Here is a 13,560-nt window from a genome sequence, read left to right on the forward strand (position 1 = left end):
CTTCATGAGGAGCTCTTCCCACAACGGGGCAATAAACAAGGAAACAAGAAAACCACCACCAATGCATACCCAGAGCCGAGGGCTTTTTGGCTTCTTGTTCTGCCCTGCCAGCGAGGAGGCTGGGGGTGCAGCAGGAGCTGGGAGGGGACAAACCCCAACAGGTGACCCAGACTGGCCAAGGCATATTCCAGACCATACAGTATTGTACTGAAAAATAAATATGGGGGAAAGAAGGAGGAAGAGGGTGATGTTCAGAGTCATACATGATGTGCCCTGGGTTCCTGGAAGTTGGTGAACGCCTGCCTGCCGCTGGGAAGTAGTGAATGGACTTTCTGAATACCTTTGCTTGTGTAAGCATCTTTTGCCCTACCTTGGGAGCTGTCCTTTATCTGAACCCTTGAGTTCTCACACTTTTACCTTTCCAATTCTCTCTCCCGTCCTGAGTCCTGATGCTGGGGATGGAGCAAGGTGGTGCTGAAATGCCTGCTGGGGTTAAAGCACAACAGACCTACTCTTTCTGGTGCCTGACTTCCACATCTCTATGTCCTGGCTCTCACTCAAGGATGGCTTTACAGCATGACTTCCTCCAATTGTCTTCACAGCAAAGGAGAAAGCAGCAGTTGACCTTACCTCCCACCTCCCACCACCGCAACAGCTCGCAGCAACCTTGTTATTGCTGTGTACTCCTCTGACACCCCTCACCATCCCTCAGCCTCTCTGAGTGCTTTCTGGTCCTGGGTGCACAGGAATTTTGGTTTAGTGGCATCTGGGGGAGCTTGAAGAAAATCAATTAAACTTTCTTCTCTCCCTTTCTTTTCAGCTTATTTCTATCTGCAAGACTTTATAAACCTTCTGTTTTCTTGATTTAGCTAAAACTTCATCTTTTTTCATGTACTTTCTCATTTCCTGTGACCTTTGTTAATTTCATGTTTACCTGTGCAGGATTCCTTTAGCTTTACCCAAGCCTTCCTTAACAGCCAGTATTCACTGGCACTGTGCATTGAACACCACACAACTTGAAAGGATTTATGTTTTAGAAACCCCTTTTTGCTTCAAAAATTTCATGAATGAAAGCAACAGCTAGCTGTACTCAATAAAGCTCAAGATCCATTCCAGTTTTATATTAAGATACTTCCCGTCTGTTCAGATTATTACTATTATAAATTTATGAATCACAAGCACCAATTTGATTGCTTATGCAGAGAGTAAGTAGTGGATTGACTTAATAGTTCAATCTAAAATGACAATAAAGCAAAAAGCTAGAGCTATAATGCTAAATCTTTCAAATGTCAGGAAATGCTGGAGTTTTACACCAGTCCTCATGCTGTCCTCTCACATTATAATACATCTGTTATTTTAAATAGCAAAAATCAATTCAAGGTTATAATAACATATACCACAGCCTTAAATATGAAGATAAAGAATTATGAAATATGCAAGTATGGAAACTTACAAGGTTATACTAAAAAAATAGAATTCTCATAGTATCACTTTATTCCTAGGAAAAAAAAAAAAAAAGAAAAATTATTTCCATGTTGGAATTTCTGTTTCTTTTTTTAATGTTGTAAAAAAAGCAGTGTATACGCAAGAATGCAGAATTAAAGTATGATTACTTGGTACAATACATAATTCAAGGACTAGTGTCTAAGATGCTGTGCAGTTACATGGTTCTTAAAGATTGCACACAAGTGTGCATGTGTTTAAATGCACACACACACCCTAACCCACTCCCATCTGTTTCCAGATACCTTCATACATGAACTGGACTGAAAACAGTCACAGAATCAGAAATTACCAAGTACACTAAAATAAATACATCTGGGGCATACAGAATATGCCATCTGGAGAATTAAAGAAACAAATGTCAAAAAGGTGACACTGCCTGATACAAAACAAGGAAGTCCTGCAATGGCTAGTGAACGTGTTTGAAAATACACTACACCAGTCTGCTCAGTTTTGAGAACTGCTTTTGCCAAGCATCAGATTATGCAGTTAAATAATCTTGGGTATTAGGCATAGTAAACTGCAAAATTCCTACAGACTTTGTGATATGCTTGACCCAAAGTATGTGTGCAATAATTTTTCACAGTTTCAGACATATTTGGGAAAAAAAAAGAGTAACAATTAAGCATGAACAAACGAATTATTTTTTTCCCTGAATGTCATTCTTCCTTTGTCTGATTTGTTGAGTAACTTTAAAATCATGTGTATGTAGAACAACATACAGACAACTGCATTTAGTAAGAACAAGTATTTTGGATATAAAAGGAAATACAGCTGAATACAAATGTTTTTTTGTTTGTTTGTTTTTGTTTTTTCATACAGGACAGTGTTTAAGATTATCTAAAATTGTGATATGGGTGAATCGTGGCTGCTACTACTAAACTCTCATCAGACATACACCGTTCATTATCTATCCCACTGGGATCATCAGGTTACAATTACTGTCAGTCTGGTTCTGCAAACATACTGGCACAGTACAGCAGCTCTTCTGGATTTGTAGACTATAGCCTTTCCTCCATTAAATTTTTAAATATATGTTATTCCCTATTTTAGGTTAGGAAACTATTTAAGACAGAATCATTTTTAGTTCTATTCCCATCTCTTAACATACACCATAAGTGGAGTTTTAACGTTTTAGTTAAGTTCCTGTTAAATGTATTCTTGTGACAAAGCGTATTTCCGCAAGAGATACTCCTGTTACTAAAGAACACACACAACCATGCAAGAATTCAGTCAAAACATAATCAGTGGCTTTGAAAAATTACTCTGAAAGACATTATTAATGTTGCAGTAAAACAAACAAGATCACACATTTTGGCTTTTCTAAGCATTAGCTTAACATGCTGGAAGATTATTGTTTTCTGTGGGAATTGTATCACCATTTCATTTTCTCCATCATTACTGCCTGGAAGACACAGCAAACAAACCAGATACTTAAAAGAGCTAAGATTTATTTTTTTTTCCTCGTTATAGCTCATTTCAGATCTCTTTAAATGTTAATAAATAGAAACTTAAAAAACATTAAGAACCTATTTCAGCCATCCAGGTACTTTAGGTTCTCTTCACATCAAATCTCTCTTTCTGCCAAATTTCAGTTAGGGACATGATTACTTTGGGACTAAAATCTTTCCCAATATTTTAAGAACCATTTATATAGCCAATGAAAAATCTGATCAAATTTGAAGCGTATGTGACTAATGAAGAAAATGAAGCCAATAATGATAACTCTTCTCAAATTGAAAACAAACAGTACTCATCTTCCTGGCATTACAAACCAAACTTCTACTAACAAACATTTCAAGACGTCACTCAAAATACAGATCTGGGTTTAAGACCATTTCACAACATAATCAGGCCCCACCAAAATTGAAAGCTGCAGTAACTTTAAGCCACAGCCATACCCGTGTGCATGCACTCATGTGAAAGTATCGCACACACTAAATTGCACTGAGGCCGTGACAACATGCAACTTAGTAATGTGCAATATCTCCACCAGAGCAAGCAGAATGGGAGCTTCAGGGAAGAAGGGTATGGTGCATTCAGGAGGAGAACGACATGCTGCTCAGGGAAAGGAAGATGGTTCAGGCAAAGGTGTGCATGCTACTACTTAGGAGACCTGTGGAGAATTACTGCTTCATCCATTCAGGGAAAAAAAAATCCAGACAAAAGCACCACCTCCTTATTTAAGGGGTAAAGTCTGAACGACATGAGTTTCCTACTTACACAGGGGTGTAGGTGACTGACAAACTAACGATTTTACAGAAGCTTTTGAGTCAAGAGTAAATCTCACCAGCTGGTACTTGCAGATAACGATTTCCTCTTGCCCTCAAAACACTTCAGTGACTGCTTTTGAGAACTAAAAAAATTTAAATCCAATAAACTGGTCTTACAGGTTGTCCGATTTCAAAAGTAAATCATCTTCCTAACCCTGACTGCAAGTGCTGCCAAAAGAAGTTGTACAGCTCAGCTTACTCCGGCATAACCCTTTTGCCATACCTGCCAGTCCCCTCCCTATCCCACTGCTTCCCATGTTTGTTTCAGTATTATTTCCAACGAAAATCACACAGACATTCATGGACAACTAAACGACACTCAGTCAAGGGAGACTCTTGTGCACGATGAAGGTCCAATACTACTTTCATAATTCATTACATTTTTGTGCTCGTACCTACTGGGTCAAGTAATGAGGATATACAGGGGAGAAAAAAAAGCGGAAAGAATAGCAGGAAAGGCAAAGGGAGCATTTGTCAAGAAGTAGTAGTAGTAGTAACAAAGTGTGGTCACACCAAGAAAACTAAAGTGAGAAAGGCCTGAGATTATTTCCAAGTTTAAAAAAAAAAAAAAAAGAGAGAGAGAAACAGGTCAAATATCTGGGCATGAAAGACCAAGCCACTTAGAGGACAGAAGTATTTCGCTATTGAGGGACTAATAGCGTTCAGAAGTATTACCATTTTCTTAAATTTCTATTTCCCTCTTGATTTGTAGGTGATGGCATATGGAACTGCAACGCTGAATTTGGTATTTTGAATGGATTGCTTTATTTGGAATAGCGTGAGTACTTCACACATCAGTCAAAAAACCCTACAGTCATGTGCGGTTTTGGTAGCATTATTCATCCCAGGCTTTTTGCCATGTTTTTTATGGAATCATCACACAAATATTGACCCTCCCTTTCCTTGCAGGTTACAATTTGCCATCCCCAAGAAGCAACCTATCAAGAGGAACAAAGGCAGTATATGGCAACAAAGCATACAGAGGTGCTTATCCTGAAAAGATACAAGAACAGTTTAATAATCTAAGTTATTCTAATGGGAAAGACAGATTTAAGAACAGTTTGCAAAACCCCGTTTGTTCTACAGTTCAAACTGTCAATCCCTTACAACAGATGCCCTGGCATCTGACTGGACTTGTCTGTAAGCACTAGGACAACTCCCTCAAAGGCAAACATCTGGGGCAAAGGCAATGTCCAGATCACAAAACCAGACCACATATGTATTAGAGGAAAAGACCGAAACAGAAGCAGCCCATTCCTCATGTTTGTCTTTGCCTCCTTGTCCCAGAAGAAGCCTGGAAAGACTGAATTACACACCCAGGTTGGGAAGCTCCACCCTGAGCGGATACAGAGAGAAGAGTAAAGGCAGTTCTTATATCCCTCCCTCTCCTCTGCATGCCCCAAAGACGGGCAAGAGCTTCTCCCTGGGAATCTGCCTGAAGGCTCTGTACTGGGTCTGGCTGGGATGTTAACTTTCCCTGCAGCAGCCCATACAGTGCTGCACTCTGCACTTGTAGCTAGAACAGCAGTGGTATCACACCAGTGTTGTGTCTGCTGCTGAGCAGTGCTGGCACAGCACCAGGACTCTCTCTAACCCTCCTAGGGGGTGGGCAAAAAAGTGAGAAAGAAACATCACCAGGGCAGCTGACCTAACCCAACCAAAGGGATATTCCATACCATCTGATGTCACACTCCGCAATAAAAGGTGGAAAAAGGAAGAAGAGGGGAGGGGTGGGCTCTCGTTGCGAAAACGTCTGTCCTCCTCCCGAACACCGGCTACGTGCGTTGAGGCCCTGCTTCAAGGACGTGGTCAAGTATCGCTCATTTGTGGGAAGTGGAGAGTAATTTCTTTCCTCTGCACTTCCACATAGCCTTTACTTGTTTTGTTTTGTTATTCCCTTTTCCCCTCCTTTTTCCCCTTTCCCTTTTTTCCCTTTAGTTGAATTGTTTAATTAATAGTATTTCCTTAATATTTTTTCTCTTTAATTAAATTACCCTTATCTCAACCCGTGAGTTGGTCTTTCCTTTACTCCTTCCCCTCTTCATCTGAGGAGGGGGAGTGAGAGAGTGGTTGTGGTGTTCAGCTGCCTAGCACGGTAAAACCATCACAGGCTCCCATTCAGGAGCTATTTGTGACAGGAGAGCCCTTCCTCTGAATGAGGAAGTAGCCATAAAAACCACTTGAGAAAAGAGCAAGGGTGCACCTCAGACCGCCCCTTTCCCCTCACACCCCTCCAGGCCCTGAGGACCGCAGTGGCCTTCCAGCAGACTCCCCAGCACAGGAGGCCAGGCCCTCTTCCACATCTCCCTCAGGACTCAGGGCACCTCTTCACGCTCTAGGGGCTGGGGTAGCAGACAGCACGTAAGGGCTCTCACAGCACTTGACCATCAGCAATGCTTTGATCGACCACTGGGAGACCTCGTGCAGGCTGTCTGTGCCTCTCCCCTTCCACCTGCAGGACTCTGGGTGCTTCGCTCCCTGCCAGCTCTTGTGCAGCACAGGGGCTGCAGCATTTTTAGGGAGCCGTGCTGCTGACAGGGGTGGGGGGGTGATGGAGGACCCCTGACCCTCTGGAAACACTCATGCCACCATCATGTTGAGGGAACCCAGGGCATGGGGCGAGCAGGGGCCTGGAGCCCAGAGAATAGGAGGGGAGGTGGAGGTCCCGAGGGACAGCTCTCACAAGCAAAATGGCATGGGGGAATAATCCCAAGGAAAGGAGACCCTCCTCCTCTTTCCCCACAAAGGCATCTTTCAGGCCACAGAACCTAACTCCCAACACAGCCACACGTGGCTATGCATGTCCCAGCATCACAGGGGCTTCCTGATGTCATGGTGCCATCTGCCCCACCTTTTGTTCTGGGCCCTACAAATGCACCTGGGCCCACCACTCACTGAGTTTCCAGGCCCTCTGGCAATAGCACGGTTGGATGGATGAGCACCTGGAGCAGCAGCTGCCCACCTTTGCACGGGACAGAAGACAACTTTTTCCCACAACCAAAGAGGAGGAATACATATCCCATGAAGAGGAAGTGGAGGAGAAACAGCACCTGTGGCATAAGTGCAATGTTCAGTACTGTGACTGATGGTATAGAGGCCATGGAGGTAGATCCACCTGCAAGACAGCTGACCAGGGCCTCCCTGCTGTGTGGTCACATCAATGGCATTGCAGGAGCACCCAAGGAGCTCCATACCCACAGTACAACCTCTGTGCCCAAATGTAAATGGGAGAGGCCATCCACAGACATCTTGCAGGCTTGTGTGCGAGACCTCCCAGTAATCAATTCCTTTGTTGGCTGGCCTGGGTTGTGTGAGCCCTTCTTTCCCATCCCTGCCCCTCATGAAGAGTTAGCATCTCTCCTGCACAGAGGCCCAAGGAAGAGAGCAAGAGAGAAGCTGGCTTTCTTCAGGCTGTGGCACAGTGGCAACAAAAGTAGTCATCCCTTAGAGGGTCACTGTGGGGCTCGTGTGGGGGGTCTCTCAGCCTGAGGACAAGAAGGCTACCCAACGGGTGCTTAAAGATGAAGCCAGACCTTCCGTGGTGGTGCAGAAAGAACAGCAGCAGATCAATCAAAACAGTTAGCTGTTCCTTTGGAGAAGCAGAAGACTTCAGCATCTGGGCAAAGAACAACCCCAGACACCAGTATAAGCTGGGGACCGCCCTGCTGGAGAGTGGCGTAAGGGAAAGGGATCTAGGGGTCCTGGTGTACAGCAGCATGACCATGAGCCAGCAGGGTGCCCTTGTGGCCGAGAAGGCCAATGGCATCCTGGGGTGTATCAGAATGGGTGTGCTTAGTAGGTGGAGAGAGGTTCTCCTCCCCCTCTAGTCTGCCCTGGTGAGACCACATCTAGAATATTGCATCCATTTCTGGGCCCCTCAGTTCAAGAACGACAGGGAACTGCTTGAGAGAGTCCAGTGCAGAGCCATGAGGAGGATTAAGGGAGTGGAGCATCTCCCTTACGAGGAAAGGCTGAGGGAGCTGGTGGTCTCTTTAGCTTAGAGAAGATGGGACTGAGGGGTGACCCTATTAATGTTTATAAATATGTAAAGGGTGAGCGTCAGGAGGACGGAGCCAGGCTCTTCTCAGTGACATCCAATGATAGGACAAGGGGCAATGGGTGCAAGATGAAACATAAGAGGTTCTGCTCAAACACGAGGGGAAACTTTTATATGGTGAGGGTGACAAAGCACTGGAACAGGTTGCCCGGGGGGGTTGTGGAGTCTCTTCTCCGGAGACATTCAAAACCTGCCTAGACGCCTTCCTGTGTGACATGCTTTAGGTGTTCCTGCTCCAGCAGAGGGACTGGACGAGATGATGTTTCAAGGTCCCTTCCAATCCCTAACATTCTGTGTTTCAGGTCTGCCAAGAAGTGCTGGAGTGCACTGTTAAGGTCCATTTACAATCCTTCATTAGTTCTTCCCAAGACTGGGCTATAAACAGTACAGAAATAAAACAGTAAAAACGCTGTCCTCTCTTATTTGGCACTTTGACTGCATCTGGACTCCTGCATAGTCTTCTGGTCTCTGCAGTAGAAGACAGATACCGATGAGTGTGGTGTGAGCCCGGCACAGGGCCATCCAGATGGCGAGGGGCTGGGGCACACAGCAGACAGGGGTGGGCTGAGGGAACTCCTTTGGTCAGCATGAAGGAAGTGAGGCTTGCTCGGGGTGGACCTGACTGCTGCCTACGGCTGCCTACTGGCAGTGAAGCCTTAGTCTTCTCAAAGGTGTTCTGTGGTGGAAGGACGAGCAACACCAGGCCCATGCTTGCATGGCGTACGGAGAGATCCAGCTAAATAAAAGGAAAAAACTATCACTATGAGGGTGCTCTGCACAGAACAGGTGCCCAGATAGGCTGTGAAGTCTCCCATCCTTGAGGGTAACCAAACTGAACAAGGCAACCTGATCTGACTGCGGCTGCTTTCAGCAGGAGCCTGGACTGGAGACCTGCAAGAGCCTCTCTGAAACACCATGCTTCTGTGGTTCTTTGAACTGCAGCTGCCCAGCCTCCCCCACACTGGAGGGCAGGCTCACAGCCACGCACAACGTGGCCACCACCATTCAGACCTTTGCTTCAGGCAACCATTTGCATTGGCCCTACCACTAGCCCCATGATGGAGCAGATGGAGCTTTGTCCTGCTGATCACGAGGTGATTGTCCCACCTTGCAGAGCCCCTCTGTCCATACCTCACCCAAATGGATGCTGCTGGAAACTGTATCATTGGCCTTGCTACAGACAGCATGAATTATATTCACTGCTCTCCCCCCTCCCACTCAGACGGCCCAACAACCTCTCATATTAGACCTCGGCTGGTCCCCCCTCACCTGATGTGTGTTGCTGGCATTTTGCCTCCCTTCTGTCTTGAATAAACAGATTTCCTATCAGAGGAAGGGAAAGCATTTCACCTCATGGATTCCCTTCAGCTTCAAAACTCTTGAAAAACTCTTAAAAAGAAAAAAAACTCTTGAAAAAGCTACATCTCTTTTTCTCCCACTACTCAAGTGGGAATTTATGATCTGAGGCACTGTGACATGAACAGTCAGATTCATTACTTGGCTCAAAATAGGCAGCAAAGCTTTTCTTACCCAAACACTACTCTGGCCAACCAGTGTGACCCCAGGTGAGTTAGGAAAATATTTATGAAATCTACAGGTGCTTAGAATGGTAAAAAAAAAATAAAAAAAATCACAACACAGCTCTGAATAGAGAAATTGCAATGGAAAAGGGTCTTTGATCAGGTGCTTGCCAGGTAACACGTCCAAGTTTAGTGACACCTCAAGCTACAGAAAGCATTTGCAGACTACCCTCTTTTTTACCTTTTGATCTTCTCCTTGCAGATATACAGCAAAGGACACAAAGCAACACACTTTCCTGACTGCCTCCATGTTTCCTGGTGTTTCTCACTAACATGTTTCAAATAATTAGCAGTGAAAGTGACTTAAAACACTGAGTAAGAGCATTTTAATGTCATTTGATGCACAAGCAGAGACATAACTACATGGCTTGCCACGAGTATCCCTGCTCTCAAGACTGGACTACTAAAATGCACTCTGCTATGTCCTGCTGGAGAGTGATGGGAGCTGGAGCACAGCTGGTGACTTTCAAGATTTATAACCTGATCTGCCTAAACTTTTGGTCAACTGGATTGCATGAGTATTTTGAGACCAAATGCACGTTTGTGTAATGCTGTTGAAGTCTAATGATGAAAGCAACTACAGAAGTTTCATGATTTGTTAAATTGTAATACAAATAATTCATAAAACAAATCTGCCCTGCAAAGAAGGACCTGGGGGTACTGATGGAGGAGCTGGCAATTTCTGTTTGTAGACCAGAAAGCCAACTGCATCTGGGGCTGCATCAAAAGAAGTGTGGCCAGCAGGTCAAGGGAGATGAATCTCCCCCCTTTACTCCACCCTTATGAGGCCCCACCTGGACTACTGTATTCAGCTCTGGCACCCCCAACATAAGAAGGGCATGGACATGTTAGAGCAGGTTGAAGGGAGGGCCATAAACATGATCATGGAGGGCTGGAGCACCTCTCCTATGGAGACAAGCTGAGGAGTTGGGGTTGCTCAGCCTGGAGAAGAGAAGGCTCCAAGGAGACCTTATAGTGGCCTTCTAGTACTTAAAGGTGAAGCCTACAGGAAAGCTGGGGACAGACTTTTTACAAGGACATGGTTACAGTTTTAAACCAGGAGGAGGATAGGTTCAGATTAGGTATTTGCAATAAATTCTTTTCTATGTGGGTGGTGAGGCACTGGCACAGGCTGCCCAGAGAAGCTGTGGATGCCCCATCCCTGGAGGTGTTCCAGGCCAGGCTGGACGGGGCTGTGGGCAACCTGGTCTGGTGGGAGGTGTCCCTGCACATGTCAGTGGGGTTGGAACCTGATGATCTTTAAGGTCCCTTCCAACCCAAACCATTTCATGATTCTAACTTCTGCATGCATAAACACAGGGAAAATTGTTAATTATACTCTTCATTTACATACTGAAGATGACATTAGGTGTGGAGTAGGATACAAGCTCATCTAGAAAAATTATGAAAAATCCTTTGGTACAACTAAGCAAGAGACAAACTGTTGAAAATCTCAGAATTACAGAATTCAAATAAGGTACCAAACAGAGACTACTCCAAACAAATAAATATGAAAGACTGATTCAGTCTACCTTAATGAACACATAGACTAAGCTCCTCCTCAATTTATTTTTAATAAAATCTATGACTATGACTAGGAGCTCCACATCCCACATTCTCCAGACACTATCTTTTTCACATCGTGTTATTAGTTACTGATGTACACTAGCCCTTTCCTGCTCTTCATCCTGCTGCTTCTCTAATATTATTTTCTTTCTTTCCACCATTCTAAACTCCGATGAGTATCTCAGGTCACCTGTGTCACAAACCCATAATTTAACTCCCTCTAATACAATCCCCTTTGTAGATTACCCATGCCCAGAGAAGCCATTTTCTATTTTTGATACTGTTCTCATCTACCAAGGGCTAAAGTAAAAAGAACAATTTGTGAAGTGATCTATGAAGTTTCAGTTTATAGATCTGTCAACACCTTTCAGAAGAGACAGAACTGATATATTAACCACATAATCAATGAGACCTTAACAGCAGTCTCTCAAGAGAAGAGCTATTAACTTTTTGGCAGAATTCTGATTTTTTTTCCTTCTACCTGAATTGCCCCTTCGTTTCAAACATCTGTAGCAGCATGGTAGTTGGTCAAGATCTTACAGAGCATGAATATAACCTGCTCAGAACATGATATAACAGAACATGATATAACCTGCTCATTGCCACAATGTACCCAGATGCAGCTTAATTCCAGTAAAAGAAAACAACACTCACTTGTAAGGTACATATAAGAACAATGGCTAACATCTGGCAATGAGTTTGGAAAGTAGCTTAAAATATCACCTACTTAAGCTCTATTCATGCTTTTTATATGTGTGTGGCACTGTAAGAGACAGCAGCTAGACAGATCTCAAATGGAGACTGCTGACTTTGTGTAGTCCATCAACTTTTTGAAAAATGGAGCTATGACTTAAATACATTATTTAAATCCATTTATTATGTTGCCATCATGTTAGTGTTTCACAGTGCTAATAAGTGAAAACTGACAGCTTCATTCATCTCTGATCAGTAAAATATATTACTGTACCAACCCCAAAATTGCTTTCTTGTCAAGTCTCAGTGAAGCATGCTTAAAAACACAAACACAAAAAATCTTCCTTCAATAATACGCAGCAATTTGGAGATGAAACAGAAGAAGGGTAACTAAGCATGAAACACTGTGGACGCACTGCAGAGGTGTGGTACAGTAGCATCTCAACTAGGATAAGGAGAACGCTCCTCAGATTTTCTAATTGGTTTAATCTGGTCCATGCAGTGGAGAAGTCTTTGGAGACCATGAACTAGATTTCTCTCCGATGAAACTGAACCAGAAAATGCACTCCAGGTGCATATCTAAAACATTCAAGTCGCAAATGTGTACTCAGTCCCCAAGATTAGACTAAAAATAGCTCAAAGTAACTAACTCCGAAATGCGTACAGCGCAGATGTCAGGTCCTCTGCTTCAACAGCTTTACTCTATGAATCAGCTCCTACCGAGCTGCACTAGCTGTTAATGCCATTATAGCTGCAGACACAGTGCTCACTGATGGGTTTGGAATGTGATGGGTGATCAGTTTGCTTTGTAAAATACTAGCATTTACTACAGCATAGACTTTTTTTTTTTTTTTGGTAAATCCAATCAAATTAGTCTTAACAATCAAGGGGGGTGAAATCATCAATGCTAGGCTCTTGAAGATCCTGAGATTTTCAAGTCATGCTTTTGAAAAAGGAGCTGTTGTAAGTGCTTAGTATTTGTAATTGAATACCAATTTTAAAAATAAAAAAATCCAGAAAGGGCAAGAAATCAGCAACATACCTTATTGCTTCCTCCACAGATTGGCCAACTATATTTGAGGAGGCACCTGGCTGAGACAGAGGCGTCAGGCTTATCACCCACTTCACTGGCTTGTAGTATTCATCACTGGAGCTTAATAGGTAGAACAGTGTGGTCAGGAAAATCACCTGCAAGGCAAATTGGAGTTTTAAACCAGAAGGCAATAAATAGTTTCAAGAACTACAGTATGCAGATATGCTTCAGATCATTGAACTTGACTGGAAAGTCAGAGTAGTATTCCAGAAGCTTGGAACACACAGAGCTAGGAGGGTAACTTCCAGCCTGGCTGCTCCACAAAGGACTTAACAGTTTTATCTAGATAGCACAACCTCTTAGCTCCTTTTAGCCTCTTCACAGAGTTGCATTAAAGCAACCAGATATTGATCTAGATCAATGATCTAGACTGTTTTTGTTTTTCCAGCATGGTTAGCGGATCAGAATATTATAAAATATTATCATCCTTTATTAAAAACAAACAAAACCAAGTAACTCTGACTTGTCTGGAGAATCACAGTGTAACTGGATCCTGGATGAATTAAACAAAACCCTACAAGCAGAACATCTTCAGTGTTTATTAGGCTTGCATTCCCAACTACGAGTTTACAAATTAGTCTCAGCAGAAGTGACAGCAGTTGCATTGTTTCAGTTTAAAGACCTAAACACACAATCAGACTGTATTAGCTTCGGATATGTTGCTATTTACTGTTTTACTTACACTCCAGATAGCGGGTTCAGCAATTTCTTTGGCTAAACATACACCACAAATGTCTCCAGCTTGAAATTGAATACCTCAAGCAAGGAAAATTCATTCTGTATATTACAATGGTA

General features: G+C 43.4%; 1 protein-coding gene across 5 annotated transcripts in view; it reads right to left on the bottom strand.

Moving 5' to 3' along the window:
• Positions 1–13,560, bottom strand: part of TMEM245 (transmembrane protein 245) — a 90,544-nt gene that overhangs the window by 23,948 nt on the left and 53,036 nt on the right. For 4 of the 5 annotated variants that reach the window (XM_035319707.1, XM_035319706.1, XM_035319705.1 and 1 more), the window contains one exon: positions 12,715–12,860. In XM_035319707.1, the coding sequence (XP_035175598.1) occupies positions 12,715–12,860 (146 nt within the window). Of the gene's footprint in view, positions 1–7,998; positions 8,570–12,714; positions 12,861–13,560 lie in introns of those variants that run through there. The other variant, XM_035319708.1, reaches the window with a different exon arrangement.

The sequence above is a fragment of the Oxyura jamaicensis genome, chromosome 2, assembly GCF_011077185.1.
Source record: "Oxyura jamaicensis isolate SHBP4307 breed ruddy duck chromosome 2, BPBGC_Ojam_1.0, whole genome shotgun sequence".
NCBI lineage: Eukaryota > Metazoa > Chordata > Aves > Anseriformes > Anatidae > Oxyura > Oxyura jamaicensis.